The sequence below is a fragment of the Atractosteus spatula genome, chromosome 15 (genome assembly GCF_055471065.1).
Source record: "Atractosteus spatula isolate fAtrSpa1 chromosome 15, fAtrSpa1.hap1, whole genome shotgun sequence".
Lineage (NCBI taxonomy): Eukaryota > Metazoa > Chordata > Actinopteri > Semionotiformes > Lepisosteidae > Atractosteus > Atractosteus spatula.
In genome coordinates this window covers 12,390,967-12,418,370 of record NC_142720.1, presented here as the reverse complement: position 1 = coordinate 12,418,370, position 27,404 = coordinate 12,390,967, and the positions used below count along the sequence as shown (strand labels likewise).

Sequence of the window (27,404 nt, the reverse complement as noted above, 5' to 3'; positions counted from 1 at the left end):
AAAGTCACCCTGCAAACCCAACCTCAACTCCGCCAACCCCTGCCGGAAGTGACGACTCCGAGGGCAACCCTGGGTTCTTTGCTTTACCGCTCCTGTTGCATGCTGGGTAAAAGGGACTGGGGCTGCGAGGAAAGGGAAAACTGAGCGTATCCGAGCCGGCTTTTAACCTTCATTTACACTGAAAACAAGCTCAGGAATTCGGCGTTCTGGGTCTAGGCCTGACCGTCAGCCCATGGCGTGGACCCGTAGCATCTGAACCATGAGAATTGCCTGGTGACATCTGAAGGTACGCTAATTATCATTCTGTGTGTACTGACAGCCAACCAGGATATGGAGAGGGAGGGGAGGGGGTATTCCTTTAGTACTGATGCAAACACAGGGCATTTGGAAACCGAAATGTGACCCGGAGATCTCGTTAAAAATGAAAGACTGCCTCCTCTGCTGTGAATGCTGAGCCGGGTTTCAGTGTCCAGGAAGGTTGTCTTGTGGGGAGGTGGGGGCTAGTCGTTCCTCCTTTTATTTTTCGAAATTGTTTTTTGTAGCGCGTTGCGTACTAAACCCCCCTCCCCGTCTGAAAGTCCAGGTTAAGGCCTAATCGGAGTCCCTTAATGCACAAGATGACACAGCCAGCTTCCGCTTTTGTGCCGTTTTTTATGGCCGTGTTTGACCAAGACAAGTGGTCTGTCCCAGACGGAACGCTTTGATTAGTATTTGAAACGATATTTCAACTTTGTTTTGCTTAAATGACGAGTGGCTTGGGCGCCGCGGAAGCCTTGTATGACAGCTGTCACAGAGTAACATTCTGTCAACGGTCCTGCTAAGTAATATTAGATGCAAACGGGGCCACGTTTTGAGTGTCGACAGGTTTTGTCGACATTGTTTTAGTACTAAAACGCTATCCGTGAGTCACATTTACGCCACATGAAGGTTTTGTGCGCTGGAAGCACGTTTCTATTCGACTTCGTTGTCTCACTGATAAACACCTGACTGTGTGTACTAAGCCGTCGCATTTGATCAGTTTTTACAGTGCAGTTTAATACCAGCAATTCCATGAAACAGCTCAAAAGTAAATTCTGTTTTATTGTCACTCAGTCCAGTCTCGTTTCCCGGAAGTTCGTATTTGTCAGGTGTAGCAGTTAAGGGAGTCGCGCAGAACTTTACCATTATTACACTCGGTATTAAGAAAATACTAGCTGCAAGAATTGGACTGCAGGTGGTTAATATTTTCCCCTGCCTTCCACTTCAATAGATCGGCCGAGAACCGAAGTAACGCAATCTTTATATATATTTTTTTAAAGTTCCAATTTCATTTTGACAAGCTTAGCGATCTCCCTGGGCCAGATGAAGGTTCCTGCACAGTCCCATTTGGTTTTGCCTCAGCTCTTTTTCCCAATGTGCATCAAAGCATTGTAAATTTTGCCCAGACTTGCATGGTTTGTGTACAAGATCATGTGTAGGTGTGAAACTGATGAAAGTAGTTTTGGCTCCAGCACAGGATAACATTTTTAGTTTTGTTTTGATATAGAAGAGTTTCACCTAGAAGTTGGGATGCTACCTGGAGTTGCAGTATGTTGGAATAGTTTTAGACTTGCAGCCCAGATCTTTGCCTTTGCAAGTGACTAATAATGATTTCCATATAAAATGATACCGCAACCTCAGCCCCTGGGGAATTATTTTCAGTTTGTACACATGATTCTGTAATTCCTCTGTCTCCATCCACAACACAGGTGCTTTTCAGTCACCCCTGTCTGCAGTGACATGGAATGTCATTGTAACAACATGTTTCTAGAGCAATGAATTAAAAATATTTGTGCAGTTTCAGAAGTAAAAGGAAAAGGTAACACGTTAAAAAAATCAAACAGAAATGAAAGCGTAAATTAGGTTTTTGTGTAGGTTTTATATGTGTTCATGAGGAAGTGAAAAGGGTAATTTAGCACTTAGAAATGAAAGGATCTTCCTAATGGGATACCCCTATTTCCCCAATATTTATACTATTTACATCTTGACATCATGTTTTGTCAGTCAGGAATTGTATAAATATGTCTGTTATCTTTTTTCCCCCACTTTTCTGGTTTGTAAGTATACTGCTTCTCTTGGTCAAAGTGTATGGGCCTGCATTTTCATTTCTAAGGTCACATGCCTCAAACCTATTTGTGAGATATCTGTGTGTTGTTTGTAATAAGACTCAAAGTAACAACTGAAGAATGCAGCAGTTTTGTGAGAAGGAGGATTCATCACTGCATGTGTGAAGCTGTAGCACAAAGTTCCTTCAGGATGAGATTTGAGACCAGAAATCGACTCCATGCTTTGTTGTCCTATTTTCGTCATGATTCAATCCAAGCAAACAGCAGTGTGGAGACTTAGAAAATGTTTCAACTTTGTTGCACTTTCACATACAAAAATGTACATTTCTTGCATTTTTTTTTTCAGCCGCACAGCTCATCTGTCCAAAGTCTCCAAAATAATACCACATGATTCGGTAGAAAATGAGGCACATGAGTGGTTCTAAAAAGGAATAAAGAAATTAAATAGAAAAAAGTTCATCTTAACAAAAAGTTTAGCAGAGCTACTTGAGTTACATGAAAAAAGTATAATTTCAGTGCAGTGTGGTATGGTTCTAGGCTCAGGTGATTAGTAATACTGAATACTACAGCACAAAAGAACCACAGGTCTAAACATTTTAACCAGGAGAGGCAGAAGAATCACCTGAAATATTTAGAAGGCTCCGGAGTCTGTTAACCACTGAAGTATAGAGTGTCTACTCTATTTTTGTTACCATCTTCTCAAGCTGCAAACAAAGCCTAATTAAAATTAAATTAAATGTTTCAAAGTGGTGAAGATTACTATTGTGTATTATTTCTCTTAGCAGGTGGCAGAGGTCAAAGTAAAAAATTGATATGTAAGCCCTGTGGTCTATTTTATGGCTTTGGGCTTGGGTTTATAAGTTGTTGAAGATGGTATGAAGAAGTTCTAAAATCAAAGAATCAAGACAAAAAGGTCTTCTCTCATTTGTAACCTTTTTATGTAATAATTGTCACAGAGAATTGATGTAATGACCTTGAATAGGAAGACATAGGTAGAAATATTTAGTGTTATGCTACTGCAGCAGTGTGGATACAGTTCTGTACTCCATACTGGAGGGCTGCAAACTCATATCCTGGGTGGGCTGTTACACCCCTGAGCAAGGCACTTTCTAGGGGCCACTCCAGTATATTGCCCTGGGTATAAAACACGTTGTCATTGCAAATGAGATTTTGTTCTCAATTGACATATTTGGGTAGACAAAGTATCCAATTTTGGGTGTTGGGTTTGTTTCCATATTGGGCCAATGTTTTGCATCTAATGTTTCTGGGGTAGTTTTGTATTTCCTGAGACCCCTCCACCAGGAACTAGTCATTACAGGTACAGCTGGTCTGGGTGTTCTGCTGAAAAGTTCTGATTAACCCATAGACCATGACTATTAAGGTACAGGTACCTTGTGTTTTTGCTAATTGATAGGATTTACTAACAATTACATTTTCTTTATGTGCTGTCAGACTGTAGTTTGGGTAATTCTCATTGTTGTGGAATTGCTTAACTCACAGAGACAGTATGGGTTTATATTCACAATACAGTACATTCCTTTTCTGTGCTTGACCTTTTATTGTGTTTGTTAAAAGGTAGTTTGAGAGTACAGTTCACACTTGACTTTCCATTCTTCAACAAGACTCATTAATAAAGCACAGAGCCTGAGCAGTTTAAAATTATAAGAGAGTACCAAGACCCAAATAAAAAATGGTGATATTTTTATCTTTTTCCTGCCATGTTGCTGAAAATGGCCTTTTCTTGTGTTCAGTGGTAAAATCTAGGTCTAGTGTTTTACGCAGGTAGATTGCCGACTTTGTATTTATGTGCCTTTGTAACCAGCAGCTCTCTTCATCAAAAGTGAAACACAAAACACGGGACACTAAAGGAACTAAAGGGAAGTGTATTTAAAACTGAGAACAGGTGGCTCTTCGTTACACAAAAGACTGTGGGAATCTGGAACGAGCTACCAGCCATGTTGTCGAAGCTGATATCATCACGTCTTTTGAGAAATGTGGATAAGATCAATTAACCCAAAAAAACTGGGTCAGCTGGGTCTCTTATTCATTCTTATTTTTTCAGAATCAAAGATCAGTTTTATAAAATAAAACTGTCAATTTGGTTTTGCTCTGGTTCCATCGTTTTCAAAGCTACTTAAGAAAGGACAGACCTCCTTCACAGTGAGCACTATGCCACACAAATCTGTGATCCTTAAAACGTGAGACTGATTTTTTGGATGATAATGTGTCAGTGTGAGAGTCTTGTATTTGAACATCTTTCACAAGTTCTCCTAACCAATTCTTATTATAAATTGAAACTGGGTGTCCCTTTAATAACATTAATGTATTTGCCCATGGGAGGTCCAGACGTTTTAATACTGCTTGGACTGTTGTTTACTAGTGATTTTAGAAAGCCTGCTCATAAATAATTAATTGACCATTGTTAATTTTTTTTAAGCTGAATTCAAGGTTAAGACTATTTTAAAGATCACTTATACCACTAAAGGTAATTGGCCACTTCTGTGTATTAGATCCTTGGGACAAACATAGAAACTTATGAGAACATGTCTGATGGAAAAAATACGATAGCATAAAAGCAGTATTCACATCTTGGTATAACAGGTTTCAGTAAATTCAGTTTTAAGGCAGGCATGACTCTAGCTGTTAATGTACTGGAAGAAGCCACTCCTACATACAGGCTTATCTTGCAGGTAGGTTTTAGGTGGTGCAAGCATCTCACTGTCACAAAGTTTTTAAGTTCCTGTTAAACAGGCTGGACCACTACAGTGGGTGTTTCTGTACAGCTACTGACCTGGAAGAAGAATTAATATTTAAAATGTTTTTCCAAGTATGAAAGGTAATCCTTTTTAATGGATAGTTAACATATAGGAAGGGACATGCATCAGAAAGCTTCAGTTTTCAAACCTTGACTATCACCTACCGCTGTCTGCAGATTAGAGTAAAAACCCCTGTGAGCTGGGAGCATGTTAATTTGTTGTAATGAAGTTGATGGGTTTCCACTGAATTGAAGCCTCTTTTAAGTTGCAGTGAATGGAAGCCTTTAATATAATTAAAGTGATGAACAAACTACAGGCTCGACATTTTCACTCTGATTAGCGTGGCCATCTGTAAATTAGATCACAGAGGGTTTACCTTCATTACTTGACTAGCAAAATGTCTTAACCATGTTAATTAAGAGGCCTTAATAAAACCTTTATTTCAAAGAGAAAGGGTGCTGATTGTCCATGAGAGAAGCTTGGTTTGTGCTGCAGGAGCACAATAATTGTGCTGTACCCATAATAACTCTTAATGCAAATCAGGGATCAGGATACGGGTAAATGGATTAAAACTGTGTTGTGTTGCATATTGTGTAGTGATGATGTTTAGTGGAAAAATTGAAACATAATATATTTTGTCAAAGTTTTTTTCTGCTGGATGACACAAATTATAAGTACGTCAAAAAGACATTTCAGTCAGGGTGATGTGGAGATGCACCTAGAGGAGAGGGCGTACTAGAAGGTTCACCTTGCAGCGTTGTCGTGTGTTTTCAGAGCACGCAGTTGCCATTAATTATGAGAATTAGCAACAGCTATTACCATATCACTCTGCTGAAAAGCTGAATCATCTAATTAGACTTCTAATTCCACATCACATAAAGAAAGTCGAAGTTAGCAGTCAGGGACAGCTGTTTCACCATTACCAGGGCTTGTCAGCATGGAGCATGGAGCTAACTGTGATAGGAGGAGAGGGTGGAGTGTTCGGCTCCATCAGGAAGTGACAGCCCTGGAGCAGCAAGGGAGGCAGAAGGACCCTTAGAGGGTAGCAGGCATGACTGACTAGCCGGTAACAACACTGATGGGGTGGAGCTGATAGACACCATTATAGCTTTGCATATTGGCTCATGAAAAGTTAGATTTTGCATGCTGTGTTTAGCCTAAATCAGATTATCATGAATGAGAAATGAGTGTGATTTTTTTTTATAAAGTCCTTAACACAGGTACTATAAGTTTCCAGACTTAGAAGTTATGTAGTGATGTGTATATTAATCTATCTTTACATGTGGACCTGTGGTCAGGTGACTTTAATTTGCAGAATTAACGTGAAAAATGTTGTGATATACTGTCCCTGCAATTATGATTCTATCAGAAGAATAGGCAGTTTCTGTTTGTGCTACTATACAGTAGGTACTGCTAAATCCTATCTCTCAAATATCTGTGACTGTATCACAATTGCATGAGGTAGCCTATTCATAGAGTGTACTTAATCCTGATTGTGGTGCAAAAGGAGATGAAAATCTTCAGTATGGTTAACCACATAAGTGGTAGGTTGAGGCCAGCATATGCTTAGCAAATTGTGTGCTTTAAACAGCTATTTAAACAGACAAGAACAACACTGTAAAATAAGCTTTTACAAAGCTCTGATTTTTTAAATTGTTTTGAACCTGTGCTGTTTAGGAATGAACTGAATATGAGTTAACGGTTTTTCTCCCTGCAGGTCTGTGTTTGTCGCCTCGAGAGACAGTGGGACCATGGAGCCAGAAGTGATCCGAATGTACTCCTCTTCCCCGCCCCCTCTGGACGATGGGGCAGAAGAGGACGATGATGAGTTTGGAGAGTTTGGGGGCTTTTCCGGGGTTTCCTCCAGCGTCAGCCTCACGGATTTCGACTCACCTAGCGCCTCTAGAGCAGACGTTGTGCCCCCCAACCACTTCTTGCCAGAGAAAGACTTCTCCAACCATGTCGATGGCTTTGCAGACTTCAGCCCAGGGCCCTTTGGTAAAGACAGGGACACCGGTGAGGAGATATCCAAATCAGCTGACGCTGGCCTCTGCAGTGTAGAAATTGGCACCAGCAATGACATATCTACATCCACTAAGCCTGTCATCAACGAGGATACTGTTTATAAAGAGGAAATGAAAAGGCTGGCAGACCAAAATAACACAGACGTTTTTTTGAACTGTTCCACTGCAGAGGTGAGTAGTAGAACTGATATCAAACACCAGACACACCAGGCCCTGGACTGCAATGGTGGCATGACCACGGAAATTCTCACAAATGGGTTTGCGGGATTTGACATGCAGGACTCCCTACCTCAGGCAGCTGGGAGGCTGGCTGGTTTTACTGACTCAGTGGGACAGAAACACATCAGCTCTGAATCAAGATTAGCCTTCTCTCCTCCTACTCCTGAGGACAAATTTGCTGATTTCTCCTCTATCCCCAGTGCTGACGCATCTGCTGACAGCACCCAGTCTACAGAGGCAAGAGAGCCTCACAGAGAAGGCTCAAGCCAAGAGGAATCACTGACCGGCCAGGATAGCTCTGTGGCACATAGTGTTAATGATCTTCACCTCCCTGCGCTTGCTGGGGTAAGCTCAGACAGTGATGGAGTCGGAGAGACAGAGGCTCATCCCTCGAAATCTCTAGCTGATGACACAGAAAGCTTAAGCAATGGGGAAAAGGGCTCTGAGATAGTGGAGGACACAGAACAAGCTGTATATGGACGGGAGCACCAAGGAGCTGAATGTGAAGCTGTACATCAGCCTGTTGGTGTGCTATACAGTACAGATCAAGCGGACACTCAAAACAGAGGACAGGAAACCGGGGCTGAGGAATCCAATTTTTGTGGGAGTAGTAACAATTTATCCTCAGGCCGCGTGGACGGGGGATCTGGCCAGACAGCCACCATGCAGGAGGCTGAAGACGAGGAGTGGGAAGGGGAGTCCGCAGTCAGAAGCACAAGTGCATCAATTAGTGAGGAGTTTGCTTCTTTCTGTCAGGCTGCCTCTCCCGATGGGCTGGAGGATTTTGGAGAATTCAGCATGACCAATAGTGCTCCTTCACTGCCTTTTTCCGAAGGGATTACAGCTGCCCAGAACCTGGAAACAACAGATTTGGCAGAGCAGGCGAAGGAGCCAGAGGATGAAGATTTTGGCGATTTTGGGGGAACGGTGTCTTTTGACAGTCAGGATTTTGCAGACTTTAGCCAGCCTGTGGTTGACCATGATTCACTTGGTCTACCAGGTCAGTTTGAAAACCAGGGTGACAGTGCTGATGTCAACAAAGACCCTTGTGAAGAATCAAAAGATGAAGGAGATTTTGGGGATTTTGGTGAAGCCTACAAACCAAAAGACGGTGAGGAGGAATTTGCTGATTTCGCTGGCAGCGATGGCTTTGCAGACTTCAGCTCTGCCCGTGGGAGTCAGGATGTGGGCTGGAACGCTTTTGGAGAGCAGGACCAGAGCGGGGGTGACTCTTGGGCAGCGTTTGGGCAGGATCAGCCCAGTGATTTGGTGGAAGGAGAGACGTCCAGCAGTACCATGGCAGTGACCTCTTCAGGCAGCCCACTGACCTGCAGGAAGGACCAGTCTTCCTTTGCTTTTCAGGGTGCGGACAGCACGCCGAGCCCCGACACGCAACAGGAAGCCCAGAAAGTAAGTGTTTGTATAGGGGATTCCACTCACTTTGTCTGGGGGACATTGTTTGTGTGTGTGCCCTAAGCTCCAATTGAAAATAATTATACATAAAAGGTAAGACAAATCCAGAATATACATATTTACAAAATACAGTGTTATAATTATCTTTTCTAGCCTGAATGGAAGATTTTAAAAAAATCTCCAATATACCGATAAAACATAAGTTTATTTTAAAGCAAATTTTAGATTCTGTGGATTAATCTTTGTATACATTAGTGATTTAAAGAATCTGAATGTGAACTTTAGATGTCTTATCATGTACTTTATATTCAGACCTTAGAAAGGATTTTTTAGTTCCATAAGACATGTAAACAGGATCTCTAGGAGGGTTAAAATAAGAAGAGGAGTAGCTGTTGTCACTTCATTACAGCTTGTTAGGACGCTGAACTGTCTTGAAGTTTCATGATTACCAATTCCAGTGTTTTTTGTTTCTTTGTGTTATGCTGAGTGGGTTGTTGTTTATTGTTGATTTCATTCATACCATCTGTGAGTGCTGCTTGTATTCACAACAGCCTTTCAGTCTGACTCACAGAATACCTTTGCAAGCATGTTTTCTGTTATTGATGTGCATCTGTTTCTTCCAAGCCTATATCTATAGAATTCAAAATTCCGGTTTATGAAGGAGTTGTAGATATTTTATGGATTTGTCCATAATGACTAACACTTTTTTCTTCATTAGTTAGTAGTGATTTAAGTCAGTATTTTCCTCTTACTTTTGTACTTATCTAAGCTCTTTGTGGTTTCCTCCCATCATTGTGATCATTGTGTTGTCATTGTGTCTTAATTTTCCAGAAAACAAAATGTGAAAAGATGATTTCAAGGTTTGTGGTGTAGAAATGTTGTGGGGCAGGGGGGTGGGACAGATTGAATGTTAGTTTTCTGAAGCCCAATAACATTACATTCACAGTAACCCTGACAGAGCCTTTTCATTTTTTCCTATTTAAACCCAAGGAATCACTTTCATAACCCACCTTTGATGGAACTTAAAGTCAGAAGATGCAATAAACTGTTGTTATTATTATTATGATTATGATTATTATTTATAATAATATCTTGGGCATGGGAAGTAAGAAGAACTTTGTTTAAACTTATGGACGATGTATCTGTGTCGCCTGTCTGTACTGGTGGTGTGGAAATGAATCTGCTGGTTGAGCATCTGACAAGAATTGGAGCTTCTAAGCAACCTCAATAGCAGTATTGATCTGTTTTTAAAAAACAGAAAGCCTTGGAAATTCTTTAGGTTTTACTGTGCAGAATAAGCAGATTGTCTTCCTGAACTCTTAAGTAGAGGTGACTATAGTCTCCCTCCAACAAGACCATGTTCATTTATTAATGCCATTTCTGTGTTCCGTTCTTTATGTATAGCCTTAGGAAGCAATTTGCTTGTTATGCTAAAATAAAAGCAATATCAGTCCCAGCTGTACTGCAGTGTATTTCTCATTGATCTGTATTGTTTGTGTGGTCAGCTGCTTTTACAGTGTAAAGATGCTGCCTTCCAGAATACTGGTCAGTCATTGCGGTTATCATATGAAGAAAATATGCTCTGTTGTAGTCTATGTGAAGGTGTAACATACCTATCTGTGTCACAGACATGATAATTAATTCATAAACACAGGTAATTAGTTCTTATAATGACATCTATTATAACATTTCATTCAGTATTATGATATATTGTATATAATTATATACATAATATAGTAAATTCAACATTAACAGCTTATGTTTGTATTTGTATAAAATTGTCAATGCTATATTGCATATGATCCTAAGTCATGAATCCTGTGTAAATTCATTTATTACGATTACTTTGAGAAAATCGTAAGCCTCGTGCTGCATACTAACCTCTGCTGTCATCTCAGTCGTCTCCTGCATTGGCATCACTCTCGTATTCTGTGTTAGATTCAGATACTGCACGTTTTTCTGCAATTTCTGTAATACTTTGGGTAATTCGTATTTAAAATGTAAGTGGTGCAACATATTTCACAAATTAACTGCAGTACATAAATTACTATGCAAATATGTTCCATTATATTGCACATACCTAGCCTTCATTCAAATTCAGTCTTTATATAACATCAGCCTGTGACAGAGGAGCAGTATTTTTTCCAGTCTGTTAATTTTTGTTTGCCTTTGTCATTGTTTTGGGGTGTTTTTCTGATTTTTATATAACCATTAAGGTGTCTGAAATGTCATAGACACTTTGCAGCTTAATGGCTGTGATAGCAAATTTGCACTCTGAAATTAGACAAGAAACAAACTTTAAATGTTTGCTGAAATGTAATAAAATGAGAGATCTTTGTGTGTGTACTGCTGAAGTATGGAAGGCATAAAAGTTTTCATGCTCAGATTCTAGTTTTCTTTTTTAATTAGGCTATGCAAACACCTGCAAGTCTGTTTAAATTTAAAAAAGCGTCACTAAAGCACCAGTACATTTCATGTATAAATGTGTTTCAATTTGTGTATGTTTGAAAGTGATTGTTAGCCTTGTATCCCTGTTATGATGAGAAGTATAAGTATTGGGAGACAGAAGTGAAATTACTCATTTTTGCTGTGTGCTAACAAAATTTGCATTTTATTAAAAGGTTAATATGAGGCAGAAGGATAGAATTTTAGCTTTTGTTATTGGGCGTTATTTTGTATGTTTAACCATGTTATAATAATGTTATTTGTTGCAAAATCACAAATTTGTTTTTGCTGACCCAATACTTAAGCTTTTTACTGTGGTCAATGAACGCCCTTCATTTTAAGGACACTGGGTGGACTTGCTATATCATTAAAAAAGTTCTTAAGTGCATAATGCTTACTCTGCCTAATGACCCCAGACTTCAATTATAGGAGATGTTGTAATTGACAGAATAGGTCCATGTACTGCAGCTTAAAGGGAAAAAAAAGAATATTTAGGGGTCATATCCTTGGAAAGAAGAGGTTTGGATCACTGAATGACAAAGGCTTTGCTGTCTTCTATGATTATGAGGAATTTGCCTGTCTGTGTCGCTTATCTCTGCTTTATATTGGTTTTAATTCAGCTCCTCTTGTAAAAGGATGAAAATCATATTCTGTGTTTTTAAGTTAGTGAAGGCCGTTCCCTGTCCTCCAAAGCCACTGGACTTTCTGGCTTCACTGTTCTGTTGTTTAGTTGTTTAATTGGTCATGAAAGTCATTTACTTACAGTTGGTTAACCACTAGTAATAATAATAATAATAATAATAATAATAAACTTTATTTTATATAGCGCCTTTAAAGGTGGCTTCTCAAAGCGCTTTACAGGATGACAATAACAATAAATAAGAAGACTACAACAATAAATAAGAAGATTTCACAAGATAGGAGACAATTATAATTACAACAATACAACAATAACAATAGAGGAGACCATGGAAGGTGGTATTAAGAAGAGCAGAGGGGTGAAGAATGGAACCAGTTAAGTAAAGGCTTTTCTGAAGAAGAAGGTTTTGAGTCTGGATTTGAAGGAGTTTACAGAAGGTGACTCTCTAATATCCTTGGGCAAAGAGTTCCAGAGCTTGGGGGCATAGCAGGAGAAGGCCCTGTCGCCCATACAATGTAGACGGGCTTGGGGGACAGTAAGGAGGGCAGAATTTGAAGAGCGGAGGTTGCGAGGTGGGGAGTAGGGCGATAAAAGTTCAGACAGGTATTGAGGTGCCAAGCCATGTAAAGGTGATTTCAGGTGCCTAGAAAAGTAGGATCACTACAGGTGGATCACTACCAACTTGTTTTAACTTTTGGTTTAAATTCAGTTAGGATAATTTCATTATGTATATGCAGTATATACTATTAATTAAAGTATATTTTAATTAAGTAGAAGTCATTGAAAGGGATCATCTCCAAAAAATTAAGATTTCACACCTCTGGTTTGATTTTGTTCTCATTAATCCATTAATCACAGTACAGTACCTTGTAATTACAGACAAGGTACTGTACTGTAAGTCATCTGGTGTGTAGTGTGTTCTGCATGTAGATGAGGTGGCTTAAGTCCTCTCTTTCATGTAGCATTCATGTAGCTGGCAAAAACTAGGACTACCTGCCAATATGGAGTGACAGCTTATCAAGTACATTTTCATTGATCTTTGTATTTATCTTTATATTTATTTCGAAAAATATATAAATATAAAGATCAATATGAGATACTTAGTCCTGCCAGGGGGCAGAAGGGCCACACCTTGGTTTTTTGTCTTTTAATTTTACAGGGATGCGTTACTCTCATTGAAGCACAATACAATCTACAATCTAACGTATTCATATACAGGTACACTGAAGCGTACTTTTCTTTCCTTTTTTGTTGCTGCAATATAGAGTTTTACAGTAAAACGGGCTTCATCATCTGCTCATCTTTGTGCTGAGTGGCATGTGACATTTCACTCATGACTGTACCCACATTGATATGGGCAATACAGTGGCCTCCAGGATGCTGTGATTATAGAAGACCACAGAGTTGCTGTTTCACCTAGTTTTGTACTGTGAGGGGATTAGTAAAAAATAACTATTCACTATAGTTGTGTGTGGTCCCCTCAAATTTATAGCAAAACTGTAGGTTGAAGATAAGATGGTTCAGGTTTATTAGTATAAAAGCACAAGAAGAATATCAGTGTATCTGATATGCTATGAAGAGCATTTTTGATATGATTACAGTAAACTGATTGTATTTTTCATTGTTGTGTTTTATGTGCTTGGAGATCCTTTTTGCATTAATAAACTAACCAGACATATTAGCACAAATTCCCAAATAGCAGCTTCTCCCAAGTAACCTTTCTTATATTTTTAATAGTGAATAGTTAGTTCTCTCAAGAAAAATAAATCTGCTTAAGGAAAAAAAAACCCAAATACTTCAAACCATTGCTTTGATCAAAGCTAATTTAAACGTTTTAAAACAATTCTGGCTTATTTTTAGAAATTCTCAGATTCATACTTTTGAGAGTGTCATTGGTGCCCCTTAGTGGTGAAACATCACCGTTACAGTGTTGAATGTTTTGATTCTTAAGGTTGTCCAACAGGCTGTGAGACACCAAACACACTGCAAACAACCAGTGAACTTTGCCAGGAGTTCTGCCTTGGTCCAGGAGTTTCACTGAGAAACTTGTTTAAATTCTCCTAATTTACACATTTAGATCCCTGTCACATACGGTTTTGGAGCTTTCTAAAAAAATGATTTAGTCGGTCTGCTAGGAGGAAAGATACAGTACACAGATTTATCTTTTTCTTAAAGGGGATTCTTGAAGTTTGTACTAATCAATGCCCCTCCAACAGTAGCCAGTACTTCACTTGATTGCTTGTTATGGAGTCCTTCCAAAAAGGATTATCTGTCACTTGTGTACATCTACAGGGTTGACTCTGTGCAGCGTATTCAGTGTCTACTCAGCCTGCTTGCTTTATCCTTTCTATGGGAGCAGTTGGTCACTCTTTTGTCCACCTGTTACACAATGTGGTAGCAGAACAGAGCAAAGTCCCTTTTCTTTTGGCACCGATGACAGAAGGGTTTTGTTTAAAGTTGGCTCGGGTCTCTGAGTAATCAAACACTTCTATTAACTGAAAAATGAGTGATATTTCTAGTGCTGCTACTAAATTAATACGTAGCTGTGAAACAGCTAAAGCAAAGGTGAATTGGTAGCACAGCCCGTCTTGTTGCACTGCCATACTTTTTACTGGTTTTTATTCTCAATGGCTGAACACAATGGGCTGGATTTGATCTCCTTGTGAATCGTCACGTCTGTGTTTCTGGTTGCCTGTGCGGTATTGTGGCACACCCAACAGCATTCTCCTGCAGGACTGATGAGAAATACCAAAAATATATTTTATTATATTATTTTGGACTGTCTTGCAGAGTCCTAAAAAAGATCAAAAGGTTGTGTTCTTCGTGTTCATTTGTAGTTTAGTTTTAATGAGTGATTATTAGAAACCTTGGATTGAACATTGAAGGATGTGTAAAATTATGTAGGTTAAAGGACGTTGTTCACACAGCCCATTTGCATCAGCTTCTCTCCATTCCTAGATTGCAGTGCCACGCCATGAGCACACTTACAGGTAGGGAAATGCTGAAAGGATGAGATTTTCCTTGGGCCTACTGCACCTCTACCAGAAGTGAGGATCATCATCCTCAAACTTTCAGGCACTTTTCCATCTTTTAATGGATTAAGTCCAAAATCTAACACTTTTTGTTCACAGTCTACACGCATTCAAACTGCTGTTTGTTTCTGAAGCCCTGAGTCAGTCCAGTCATGACAGATACAATCGTTCTTGCAGTGGTTTCTAGTACAGCAGGGTCCTATAGTCAGTCAGCTGTAGTGCAGGTTTTAGTGTTTACTATATTCAACCACTCTGCTGCAATGAGGCCCAGGAGGAGGCCTCATTGTTCTGCTAATGTTATTTTTCTCAATTCTCTGTCCATCGATGCCTGCTTTCTCTCTGCTGGCAATACAAGCTTCAGCAGCACAATGCAGACAGTTGACCCAGCGTGGTGCATTCTTTTAGCTGTGAAGGTAAATACAGGCTTGGTGTTCATCAGGGACATCCTCTGTGGTCATTCAGTTCTGTAAGGATTTCATTTCTCTGTTTTTTTAATTGTAGATGGTTACAGTAGTTCAGAGAATAGCGAATCTTCTATGCTCTATTATAACACTACTTGGCTTTTTCAGCATCTTTCCCAAATTAGTAATGGAATCGCCATTTTGCTTTTTCTGTGTCCCCTTTTATCAGAAGAAGATTGTGTCGTTCCCCTGAATGACTTAAACAGGTTGTGACAATTATTCCTCCATGTGGTTCATACAAATCCTACAGTGATCCCTTAATTGTATTGAATTACAATGCTATTGCGATGGAATTAGGAGCAGGGATTCAGTTTTTAATACCAGGTTGTCAGTGGAGAAGAAATGTAAGTTGCAGTTTAAAATTAATACCACCAATATAAATGAGACTTTTAAGTTCTTTATCTGTTTGTTTCAGTATATATGGAAATAATTGGAATATTCTGTATTCCCATCCCTTGAAGGAAAAAAAAGGCATGTATCCATATCCTTTATGTAAAGAGTAGACCTGTGATTTCCATCAACAGCATTTACTCTTTTTGTTATGACAACATGATTAAATGTCCCTCCTGGTTTTTATGTTTTGGTGTTTTCTCCTTTTGCAGCCCATTTTCTGTAGCCTGTTTAAATTTGTTTCTTTTTTCAACCAGCCTTTGCCCCAAGTTGCTTCAAGGCCACACGAGGATTCCTGCATCCCTGAGCCAGTTATCTCACATGTTTCTAAAGCATGTAGAATAAACCGGGCTTAGAAGCACAGCAACAATAAGGCTTGTGTTTGTCTCCTGTAGACGTCTTTGGTGAGTCGCCTGGAGCGACTTTTCCAAGCGAGCTTTCATTCAGCGCCCGTTCCCGAAGCTGATGAAGACATCCCTTCTCTGAAGACCCTGCTGGAACTAGGGGAGCAGCCATCCGAGCCGGACAAGACCTTAACGCCACACGGGTGAGGGTCCTCTTCATTTCTGGATGCTGGAACAGCTTTGATTGCTTACTGTAAAGTAACCCTCCTACCCCCTCTTGTCATTAATGTCACATTTCACTCTTAACAGAGCTACAGAGGATGGTGTTACATTTGCCATAACGAGGAACCAATCTTCAGCAATACTGAGATGGATATATTACCCATCCATATGGGCAACCTGAAAGAACACATTGCTTTTCCTGCCTTTTTGTCAGCTCATTTAAAATTTTAAAATCACAATGAAACTCGTAGAAATGTTTAGATAACTTTTGCAATGTGATTGCCGACACTAAAGTTTAAAGGTTCTTGGTTAAAATAAAAAAACACTTTTTTTGCAGACAGATATAATGCTGAATTATAGCATTCACCACTATAGCAGGAGATCCATGGAGCTGGAGCCCAGACGCCTCTCACTAACTCGCAGTCGTGCATTGATAACAGCACTTCATAGTGTCATGTGCACTATAGGAAGCACTGATTCTGTCCCTTCTACTGCAAGTGATGAGGATGGGTTTGTCTGTAGTTGCTGTTCCCACAGCCAGTCAAGGGCCTGGCTTTTGAGCTCAAAGGGCTGTGCTGATTTTTAATCCGCGGCGGGGGGGGGGGGCGGGGGAGACCCTGGCTAATGGAATGCCGGATGGGAGTCGGTGCGCTTCTGTGAGCCGGGGTGGTTGGGTCACATGATGCCGTGTTGTGACGGTGTGCCTTGTGATGTGTGGTGGCTGCGCAGGGAGCTGCTGTACGTGTGGAGAGAGCTGCAGGACGTCCACGATGCCTATGGACTGAGGTACCAGTGGGGTGGCTCCCACAGCAACAAAAAGCTGCTCTGCTCCCTGGGGATCGACACTAGGAACATAGTAAGTCTAGGGCTCTTTTCACTTGGTATGGGAACGGCAGAACCCTGGCCTGCCTCGGCTGCAGGTTTTTACTGTGGTTGAGTGCAAGCCATCTGTTGCTTCTGGACATTGCAAAGAAGCTTCTTGTGTGCTGTGTGATATGTAGGCAAAGTGCCGAGGTATCTTTTAAGGAACATGGCATCTTTTTATTTTGCTTATGCCACTCTCTTTGGGGGATCATGTATACAACCGTGTTTTCTTTTTTCTGAATTAAGTATTTTATGGCTTCTAAAACAACAGTTCTAAACATATAAGAGGATTTTAGCCTTTCTAAACTGCTTGGAGCAGCCTTTTTAATGTGGTTTTCTGTATCGTATGTTACAAGTTTCCCTATGCATGTCCTCTTCTACGTTGCTGTCATTGAATTCTGTCACTCTAGCATCAACCCTGTGTTTTATTTCTTAGCTGTTCACAGGGCAGAAGAAGCAACCTGTCATAGTACCCATGTACGCAGCTAGTCTGGTGAGTCCTTCTTTCTGCTCACTGTTAGGCTTGCATGCAGTGGATCCCACAGAGCGGTTTTCAGCTCCCTTTCAGTTTTGCTCACTTTTTTAGTTTTGCTGCCCACAAGGCATCATTTTTTTAAATAAGTTGTGTTGTTCAAGCTGATTTTGGTCCATGCTAATTGTATTTTTTTTTCTGGAGTCTGACCTCAGGTTGAAGGTATTAAGTTGTTAATATACTTTTGCTGCAAAAATCCTAAAATTAAAGCAATTTGACTCAATTTAAACATGGCACTTGAGATACATTTTTGTTTTTGAAGGGTGGGCTCATTTTAGAAGATACATTGACATGTTTTGGATAGTTAAGTTAAACCAAGCAAGTTATCATAAACCCTTCAGAATAAAAGACCAGTGTTTTTTACTGTATTTGCATTTCAATTTATATATACTTAAATAATGAAACGGATCAAGTCCATTTATATTAAACATATTACCAACATCTCATTCAGAACATCGGTGTCTGTACTTGTGTCGGTCTGAAGTACAGATGGTGCTTAAACAGTGTGAGCAAATATATTAAAAACAACTGTTACCCGTTGAAAAATACACATTTATTTAAAAAGTTACAGTGGGACAATTAGTCAGCTCTTATAGTTATTAAACCTTGCTAAAGTGCTGCAGATGCAATTTGAAATATTAATAACATAATTGATTTTGGGATGAGGAAAATACTGTTGTGCTTCAGAAATGCATATAAATTGAGGTTCTGACATCTTAATATTGAATTCTGTTTTCTTTTCTTCCATTTGCTGGATAGTCAGGTTTTTATCTGAATATCCATCTCAGTTTTTATAACAGCTTGAAACATTTTGGAAACTATCTGTGTGATGATCCATCAGAGAAGGGACTTCAGTCAATAGAGTGGGTGTAGAGTGGCTTGCTGTTGTGAATGTTAAGCTAGACCCTTAAGTTTGCCCACCGAATAGTGGCAGTGCAACAGCTTCTTAGAGCTCTTCTTATCAGAGCTATTGTAAGGTATATCAGTTCTAAGAAAACCTTTGAAGAGCCTTTAGATGCTAACAAACATCCCGTTTTGTTCTCTAATTTTTAGGGTATGTTGGAGCCCACCAAAGAACCTGTGAAACCAATTTCAGCTGCAGAGAAGATTGCTTCAATAGCACAAGCACCTCCTGTGTCCCCAGAAATGAGTGCCGATCAAACCCAGGTATGAAAAACTGCACACCCCCATTTAAGAGAGACCTTGGTTAACTGTTTGATATGACATAACCTAGGCTTGAACCTGTAGCAACTGGATCTTAGAGTCCATCCTGCGCTACACTCAAGAGCCCTTTTCAGGTAAAGCCAATCACGATTGCATGTTTCATAGAAACTACTATCAGCTCATCAACATGTTTGAAACGTTTAGTATGTGTAACAGACTACTGAAGGAAGACTGTACAAAGCACTCAAAAGTCACGAATAGTTCTTAGAACACGACATTAAATCTATTTCTGACTTACTAAGTAGGAATAACGGTGCCGATCAGAAACAAGCATGCTTGTGAAAACGTTCCTCACTATTAATTGCCAGTAGAGAGTCATTAACCAGCTTGAGGGGCTGGGGCTGATGTGAACTGGGATATTTCAGGAAAGTGCATTAGATTCATATCCTTTGATTAATGGTCTAGATGAGCTCTTTTTGTTAGCCATCTTCCGTAAGTAAATATGTAGTGTAGTTTGCTCAATATACACATGCTATAAAGAACAGCCCTGGGAGTGTGACTGGGACTCTCCTTCTTCTGTGCTAGAAGACTTTTTTGGCCAGTGTGTGTAAAGCAACTAGAAAAGCTTTGTCGAGATGTAAATTGAAAACTGAATGCAAAATATATTTTGTTAGGAAGGCGTATTAGGTCTTTCAAAGGGAAAGGAGAAGTAAGTGAAACGTGGCCAGTGAAACCATCGTTGCTGAGAACAGGCCTTGTTCAGGATGGATCCCTAGCATTATGAGCGTATCATGGCGATGAAAACAAAATCATCTGGGTGCCCCACATTCATGACATTTTTTGAACGATGTTACCCTCCGCTCGTCGAGAAATATCAAAAATGCGACACAATCCTGCTAAAGCTGATGTTTCCTTTATAGTCCCTGCAATCTTAGATTTCAGTCTTGTTTTTTTTTTCCTGTGCGAGAGATTTTATTTTTCCGTTCCAGTCGCGCATCAGGCGCGCAGCGCAGGGCAGCTCCAGACAGCTTCGCGGCTCTAACACCGTGTTGCTGTTCCCTTTCAGGAGACCCTCCCACCCGTCCAGTTTGACTGGAGTAGCAGTGGCCTTACTAACCCTCTAGATGGTACGTCTCTCCGTAGAGCCTCTAGCACCAGGGCTAGAGTTAAGAAAGCAACCCAGTTCAGACAGAACTCTCTCTGCTGACGTTTCATTTCTTACTCTTCCACTGTGGGAATTCAGGCTTTCTTTCTTCACCTCGTGCCCCACTTATTTCCTTATTGCTCAACAGTTTATAAAAATAAAGGTTTATAATACACTGCTGTGCAAAAGCCGCGGACTTGTTAGATACCACCAAGAGATACAGTACAATATATGCAAGTTATGAGCATCAACAGTTTACTCAAAGCCTTCTAGAGAAGAATAGTTATAACAGCTTTGACTGGTATGAATACAGCCTAGTTTAGACAAAAAGAAATTAGACTTATCATTTAGAAATCTTTAACTCTTAATGTCTTAGAATTCACAATGCAAGATAAGCTATATTTGAGTACCAGGTATGTTGCTAGTCCATCACATTTACCTTCCCAGTCTAATTACTCATTATGAGGTGTTTCTTGTCCTGGTCATTGGTTACTCTCTAGACTTCCATAAAGCTAAAAGGTTACTTTTTATATCCCAGAACACAGATCTATCAGCTGTCTGAAAACAAATAGCTACAACTTCAGTAGTTGATCACAGTTGAATTGATTCATTAAAAAGGAAAAAAATGAGGGAAAAGACTAAAACAATGCAAATTATCTAAGACTGTTGCACAGCAGTGTATGTAATCACCACTAGGCTGGACAAGAAGTTTATGGAATAGTTTTTGGTTGAGGTGTTATTTTGTTCAATTTATGAGTTGTGCAAGCAGTAAAATCATTAGTTTCTTTTTAAAATATTACATTGGCCACATTACATTTCATGGGTACAGCATTAGTAAATCAAAATAAGAAAAGACAGGATTCAGAAGTATATTCCTTTCAAGCTTATCTATTTCATAGCCTTTAAGATTCAACCTTGGTTCTTCAGAAGACCTTCCAGCAAAAACCAAGTTTGACTGACTGCTGAAAGAGAATTGTAGATGCTCTGCAAGAGATGATACAGGTTATGAAGGAAAGCCTGGATGGACTCTTGCTCTTGTCGTGTGTGTTAAACTTGCTGTGTGTTCTCTTTAACAACTTATCTTTTAACTGTATCTTTATTTTTTTGTTTACAATTAAAGGGGAACTATATTTCATACACTAATCTGTTTGCGTAACCTCTAAATAAAGTTTCTAAGTCTTAAAGGTTTACAGTTTTTGTTTCACATTATATTGTTTCCCTTTAATGTCACATTAATTAAGTAAATCTTCAATCTATTCATGGAAATGCTGCATAACTGATGCAATAAATGCAAATTCTTGTAAAAAGCAAATCTTTAGTATTTAATCACATTTTGCTTTGTCTATGATCTTAAATTTATATTAATACAATGTTGACTTTACTCTGCGCCTAACCTAAGTATTGCTGACTACTACTGAAAGCTTGTTGTAGATTGTTTTAATTAACAGCCTAGTCTTTTCTTACTAATGATAACCTGCATGTTCAAGTATGTGTCTTACCCCTTTTTACACATAACCCCCTGCCCTGGCATATCTTCTCTATGGCTGTCTTCCGACACGGTCACTGAAATTCAAGCTAGCGGGGGTTCCACTCTTCTGAACCTCGATTTCTTTGGGCCCGTGGATGACTCTAGCTCTAGCAGCACCACCACTATCCCAGGTCAGCAGCGTGGTTCGGCCACGGCTTTCTCGGCTCTTAACAAGCTCCTGCTCTGCTGACTCTCTGAGGTCACTTTATCTGACGCAAGGCTTGCCCAAAAACCAGCGCGGGCTCCCAGGCACCACACAGCAAGGGGGCAGCCAGGCAGGGCGATACTGTGCATCCTGCGCTACTGAGCACAGCCTTCTGGCAGGCTCGAGGAAAGAAACATTAGCATTAAAAAAAACAGATGAATAGTCGAGGAGTTCATCTGTGATGCATTAGCTTATCTTTCATTGGATTTTGTTATGCGCAGTGTTTCACTGTGTGGATCAAGCAGTCGATTGCACAAGTTGGACCTGTGTTGGTGGACCTTTCCTTATTTGTCAGATCTCTGTAGCCAGAAAAAGGTACCCTTAGACCTTGGGAGGCCTGGAGCTGTGTGTATTTACAGGCATCTCTGAATTGACTGACTGGCTGACTAAGACCCTAAGAGGCAGATTATTCTTATAATTAGTTAAATTAAGTCACGAAAATCAGAGGAAGAATGAAAACTGGAGGAGGACGCTGGACTCTGCTTGGAAAATTATGAGTTCAAATCAAGGCATCTTCCTGTAATTTCCTAAGGAGAAAGTACAACTGTATTTAATGTAATTGGGGAAAAAATGTAAGTCAGTTTTGGCACAGAGTGTCAATCAAATTAATTAACAATAATTTTAATAATTTATAGTTCTTTGTGACCATGTATTTAATATCTCGGTCTAGTAAAAAAAATCAAATACAGGTAGAGATGAAAAGTAAATGTTATTGTACTTATTGACCAATTTCAGCTATAAGCTAATATAATAATACTAATTTCTATAACTCTATGGATGTGTAGGAAATCATGGAAATAAGGGAAACATTAATTTACTAGCAATCTTTACCATCTACAAAGATGGATAAGTGTTCAATAAGTATAGAAAGGGTCAAGCAATTATTGTCTTAAGAGTAATATTTCATGAGTAATATTGTAGGATGCCAGTACAATTCAGTCTGCAACTGTATATGTTCCCACATGCAAACTGGGATTATTTGTTCATTCTGGTTTTTGGAGAAGCCATGCCTTCGTCTTAGAATCGTTTCTGTGTTTTTCTGTGCCGTGTGCTTCATGTGTACTAACGTGGGTTATGTTTTTGGACAAAGTGGTAGTTGCTGTATTTCAGGTTTTCCAATGGTAGACCCCATCAAGGTTCCAGGCCAGTGATCAGTATTTTCCAAGTAACCCATTCTGAAAGAAATGGTTGCCGTGACACTGACAGTTTTGTCTTCATTCTTAATGTAGATTACAAATGCAGAATATTTTATATCCTTGTAGGTTGTCTTGTGAAGATTTAGCCAATTACCTTTTCATGAAGTTGAGGTGTTTGTGTAGGCTTACAAGTTAAGTACAAATTATAATACATGCATAATAAAACTTTTTTTTTCCGTTTTTAGATGTGCCCTGTCTTAAGTTTTCTTTTCTCTTTTGAGTTTACTTTCATTGGATTTCCTACTAACTTCTTAAATCAGGAACACAAATACTGAAGCCATATTACAGAGTGAAACTGTTGTGGGCTCTGCCTCTTGGTTTAAATATATTCAGTATATCCAGTCTTTCACAGTTTTTATGGGTACATTGTAATCAATGTCACCCATTTTACTGGTTGTTCAGGATTGCCTTCAGTGACTGAAAGCAATCATTTCTACTTGAATAAATGATTTATTAATAAAAACTTGGGTACAAACATGTTATGATAGTCTATTGAAAAAGAGTTTGTTGCAAGAACTACAACTAAAACATTTCATTTCCTTTCATTAAAGTACCTTCATGGGGTCTGTCATAGGTTATGTTTTTATTTATAGCATAAGTTTGAATATAGACGTCTAATGGACAGTTTTATATTAATGTGCCTGCGTTCTAAATTAAAACTGCATATGTGCTGTTCTGTAAACATCTGTCACGTTAAAAGAAACTGCTGTACATGAAAATTTAGTGCCATTTCTCTCAAGTGTTGAGAACTAGAGAGGACCTCTCAATCACTTGACCATTTCTCCCAGTAAAGTTGTTTTTAATTGATATTTTAATGGTTAATGCTGTAGTTGTACGCAAGAGGGAACGTGCACACACACGTCTTAACACAAGAAATTAATGTTAATTTCTCAATAAAGAATCTTTGTAATTGCACATTGAATGCCCTCGGAAATCCAAGAGATATCTAAATAAGGAGCATTTTCTTGGATGGTAAATGTGAGTTTTTGGATGACAATTTTTGGGTCATTATCATAAACCGCAAGGAGATTCATTCTTCTTGGGTGCAATAAAGAGGGTATATTTGGTATCTACAATGAAATTCCAGGAGTCCTGTATTATATTGTTATAAAGCACAACATTCATTTTCCCCTCTCTTTCTGATTGTATTCAGGATTGGAAGGTTAATTTGTTTTTTACGTTTTATTAGTTTTGACCGTGCAAAGAGAGATTTTAGAGGATGTATTCCTCTGCACATTGAGCAAAGTGAAGGTAAAGGTGGTGAGTCAAACTAGCGTTGTTGTTTTTATATTATGTAGGTCCCTTACATATTCCGTTAAAGGGGTGGTGCTTAGGGAAACTCGGTAAAAGTGTTAAAGAGTACCGAAACACAATCCAATCCATCCAGTCCCAGGCCCAATGGAATGTTGGTGTAGGAAGCATCTTATAACACCAGGTTCCTTGTGATATGTCTCCGTGCACAGGGAAAAGAAAAATGCAAGCATCTGTGTAATTATGGAAGATCTTCCATAGTGCTACATTAATCATACTCGCATTCACTTTTGATGGTCCCATTTTCAAAAGGCATTCATTTTTTCTAAAAAGAAAGTATGGACAAAACAAGCAAGTGGAATATGGAAGGATCATGTGTTTTTTTTTTTCTTTAAAATACCCCTTCGGTTTTCTTCTTCTTTTTGAGAATTATATGTATTTATACGGTCCAGATAGATCTTTCCTATTTCTTGGGGTCTGAAATCTGGCGGCTTGACCTCCAGATCCACTGTGGAAATACTCCTCTTATGTAAGTACAATTTATCTTCCTTCCCATACTAGAGACATCCAGATTAAGACACCAAAGGCATTTGGGTTAATATTTTTGTCTGATCTGTTGACCATGGATCTTCCTTTATTGCATGTGGTTTGCTTTTTTTCCCCTTCCCTCCATGGCTTGTATTCCACGTGGTTCCATTTTTCTTATTCTCCTATAAAATAGAGTACCAGAAACTGCTGAGCTCCCACTGTCTTGATGGAGATTACGGCAGAAAGCATGATGGGTCTGTGCTTTTAACATTGGCCAGATGTTTACAGAAACCCTTGCAGTTTTGCAGTTTTGTTTTGCTAAGGTGTTTGTTCAAAAAAAAAAATGAACACCCAAAAACAATATTTGCAAGCTATCAAATGTGTTGAATTTGCATTCTGACTGTCTGCCCCTTTGCGAAGGTGTAGACCCCGAGCTTTATGAACTGACCACCGCTAAACTGGAGAGCAGCAGCACGTCCAGCCGCGTGGTGGACGCCTTCGCCAGGCTGATGTCCACAGTGGAGAAGACGAGCACATCTGCAAGGTAGACCTGGGGAGGAGTGTGGGCAGAAACGTGTGGCCGAAGGTTCAGGAACAGGGGCCCCTCAGTCCCTGCGTATTTACATGGTTGGGTCTGTCAGCAATTCAGCAACTGCTTTGACCTCCCTTCGCAATCAGTTGTTCCTTCCACCTTTTAAAGTATTGCCTTCAGCTTTAATGATGACACATATCTGGCAGTAATGAAAATGAATTCCTTACTCTTATAAATATAGGGGATTTCAATTTGTGCATTTCTTAATTTTAAAGGTGGAACAAATGCTTTAGACGAAATTGTCCTGAAGAGTTTGTCTTCAGTCAGAGAGAAAGCACTAGATTTTCTTTTATTCATATCTCACTTATCTCGACTTCCAATCTGTTGTTTCTGTGTCCATTTCTGTTACCCATTCTGTAAAGGTATACCTGAAACCACGTCTCACTGCTTATTCCTAAGACTGCACATTTAGAAGAAATCTCTACTGTGCACTGTCTACTGAAAAAAACACTAACAGTGTTTTTGGAAGTTTTTTTAATTGATGTTCTGCATTAGAAATAGCTGAAATCTATTCCACTTGAGTTGAATATATACAAGCATAGATCATTTCAAAAGAAGTTTAGACACCAGTTCTGCGTCAGTTTCCTATGCAATTCCTTAACTCTGTGACTGTGAGACCATTTCATGTAGAATTCCATTAATTTACAGGAGTTAACACACTTCATTTTGGATACTTCAGTTTATTCTGTGGGCTTTACAACAGGCACGCCCTCGTAGTCATTAGTGGTAAACAAAGCTGCTGAGGGCAGGCCAGGGCTCTGCAGGTGTATGGCGTGGTCTATGAGGGACGTGCCTGCACTTCAGCCAGTGGTGGACTCCCAGCTCAGGGCTGTGTAGCCTGTGGTGTGTTACAAGAATGGCTTGAAGGTGGGAGAGCCAAAGGCCATGAAAAACACACATTGCCTGTTCCAATCGGGAGAGAATAACAAAAATAACTGAAGATCCTAATCTTTCTTTTTTTTAAAAAAGTCTCCACTTCAGTTGTGCAAAGACTGCAGCTGTCTTTCAATGTAGATTTTGCACCACTAGGTGGAGCCATCCCTGATGGAGAAATCTGCAGACTGTTGTCCTCAGATCTGTTAAGGGGCTGCAACATTCTTTCCATTATTCAGAGGGAAGTAAACACTGGGAGACAAAATAAAGGAATAATAAACGAACAGAAGGAGACATCAAGTGTTAACATTCGCTGCTCTCCTTGTAGGAAGCCCAAGAAGGACGAGAACCTGAGCGAGGAGGCGGCCAAGGTGATCGCCAGCCTCCCTGACCTGTCGTTCATGCAGGCCAAAGTGCTGATGTTCCCTGCCACCCTCACCCCGCTGAGCACACAGCAGGAGCCCGCGGACTGACGCAGCCGCCCCCACCGCTTTTATAGTACTTTTAATAAATCCTTACCCACTTCCTGAAATATCTAAGCATTCAAGGTGATTTCTTGACCGGTATCTCTGGAAACGCTATAAATAGAATATTAATAAAAATGTATATTTATTTATATACTGAAGTCCTAAAAGTCATGTTTATATTAGTAGAATCAATCTGTAAATAATCAGGGATCAACATTTTTTGAAGATTTTTCTTTTTGTTGCTGTGCTGGGGGGTGTAAACGTTTCTTTGTGAGCAAAAACACTGGTTCACATGCTTCCTAGAAGGTGTGATTTTAAAAAAAACAACTTGAAAGCCGCACTGCCTGCGAAATCCAGGTGAATGTTTCTTGTTGTGTTAATCGCCTCCTTAAGTTTTATGTTTCTTTTACTGCGTGTAGATTTTATCCTTATCCTTTTTTTTTAAGAAGAAATCTGTTCAAGTTCTGTCTTTATGGTTTTGTTCATTAAGGACCAGGCTTGATATTTATGAGCAGTAGCTGCTTGCCTCTTCACATTCTGGCATTAGCAGATGGCTGTATGCAGCCATTATCAGTAGCGCTCCTTTCATAAGGGCTTGTTTTTTTAATTTCTGGTTCATGCCACTGGTCTGGAATGATCAATAGAAATCAATGTAAGAAGTTTATGATGATGATAATCAACTCAAATGACAGGGAATGAGGGACCAATTACTGCGTCGTTGTCTCTGGTTACAAGCTGATAATGTTACAGGTGTTTTGCATTTTTGTTTTCTCTTTCTTTTTACCACTGTACTTGTTTTAATGAGGATTTTGCACATTTTAAAGGTAAGATGGATGTAATCATAGTTCGCTGTGGTTTTAGGCTGTGTACAGTAAAACTATGGACTGTAAATGTAAGAGGAAAATTCCTATGGAAAAACGATACACTGAGGAGCCTGTAAAAAGGTGAATATGCATGCCCAGGTTCTTTTCAGACTTTAGTGTGTAAATTTTACTTTTAGTGTACACAAATTAAAATAATTTAAGAGGAA

At 39.5% G+C, this 27,404-nt stretch overlaps 1 protein-coding gene across 3 annotated transcripts; it reads left to right on the top strand.

Moving 5' to 3' along the window:
• Positions 1-102: 102 nt before the first annotated feature.
• On the top strand, positions 103-27,404 carry LOC148820045 (aftiphilin-like). Of its 3 annotated transcripts, XM_088934009.1 has the most exons (10): positions 103-286; positions 6,558-8,493; positions 15,860-16,011; positions 16,760-16,886; positions 17,331-17,387; positions 18,480-18,593; positions 19,657-19,717; positions 21,310-21,393; positions 24,863-24,986; positions 26,236-27,404. In XM_088934009.1, the coding sequence occupies exons 2-10, from the start codon at positions 6,592-6,594 to the stop codon at positions 26,378-26,380; spliced, it is 2,766 nt and encodes a 921-aa protein (XP_088790135.1). In that variant the 5' UTR covers positions 103-286; positions 6,558-6,591; the 3' UTR covers positions 26,381-27,404. The 3 variants fall into 3 exon arrangements, with proteins under 3 accessions (XP_088790135.1, XP_088790136.1, XP_088790137.1); XM_088934010.1 differs by lacking the exon at positions 21,310-21,393 and having other exon boundaries at positions 104-286; XM_088934011.1 differs by lacking the exons at positions 21,310-21,393; positions 24,863-24,986; positions 26,236-27,404 and adding an exon at positions 22,730-22,837 and having other exon boundaries at positions 104-286.

Coding starts and splice junctions, on each gene's coding strand:
- LOC148820045 (XM_088934009.1), top strand. CDS start 6,592: ATGGAGCCAGAAGTGATCCGAATGTACTCCTCTTCCCCGCCCCCTCTG. Junction 19,718..21,309: donor CCTTACTAACCCTCTAGATG/GTACGTCTCTCC, acceptor CTGAAATTCAAG/CTAGCGGGGGTTCCACTCTT. Junction 21,394..24,862: donor CAGCACCACCACTATCCCAG/GTCAGCAGCGTG, acceptor CCCTTTGCGAAG/GTGTAGACCCCGAGCTTTAT.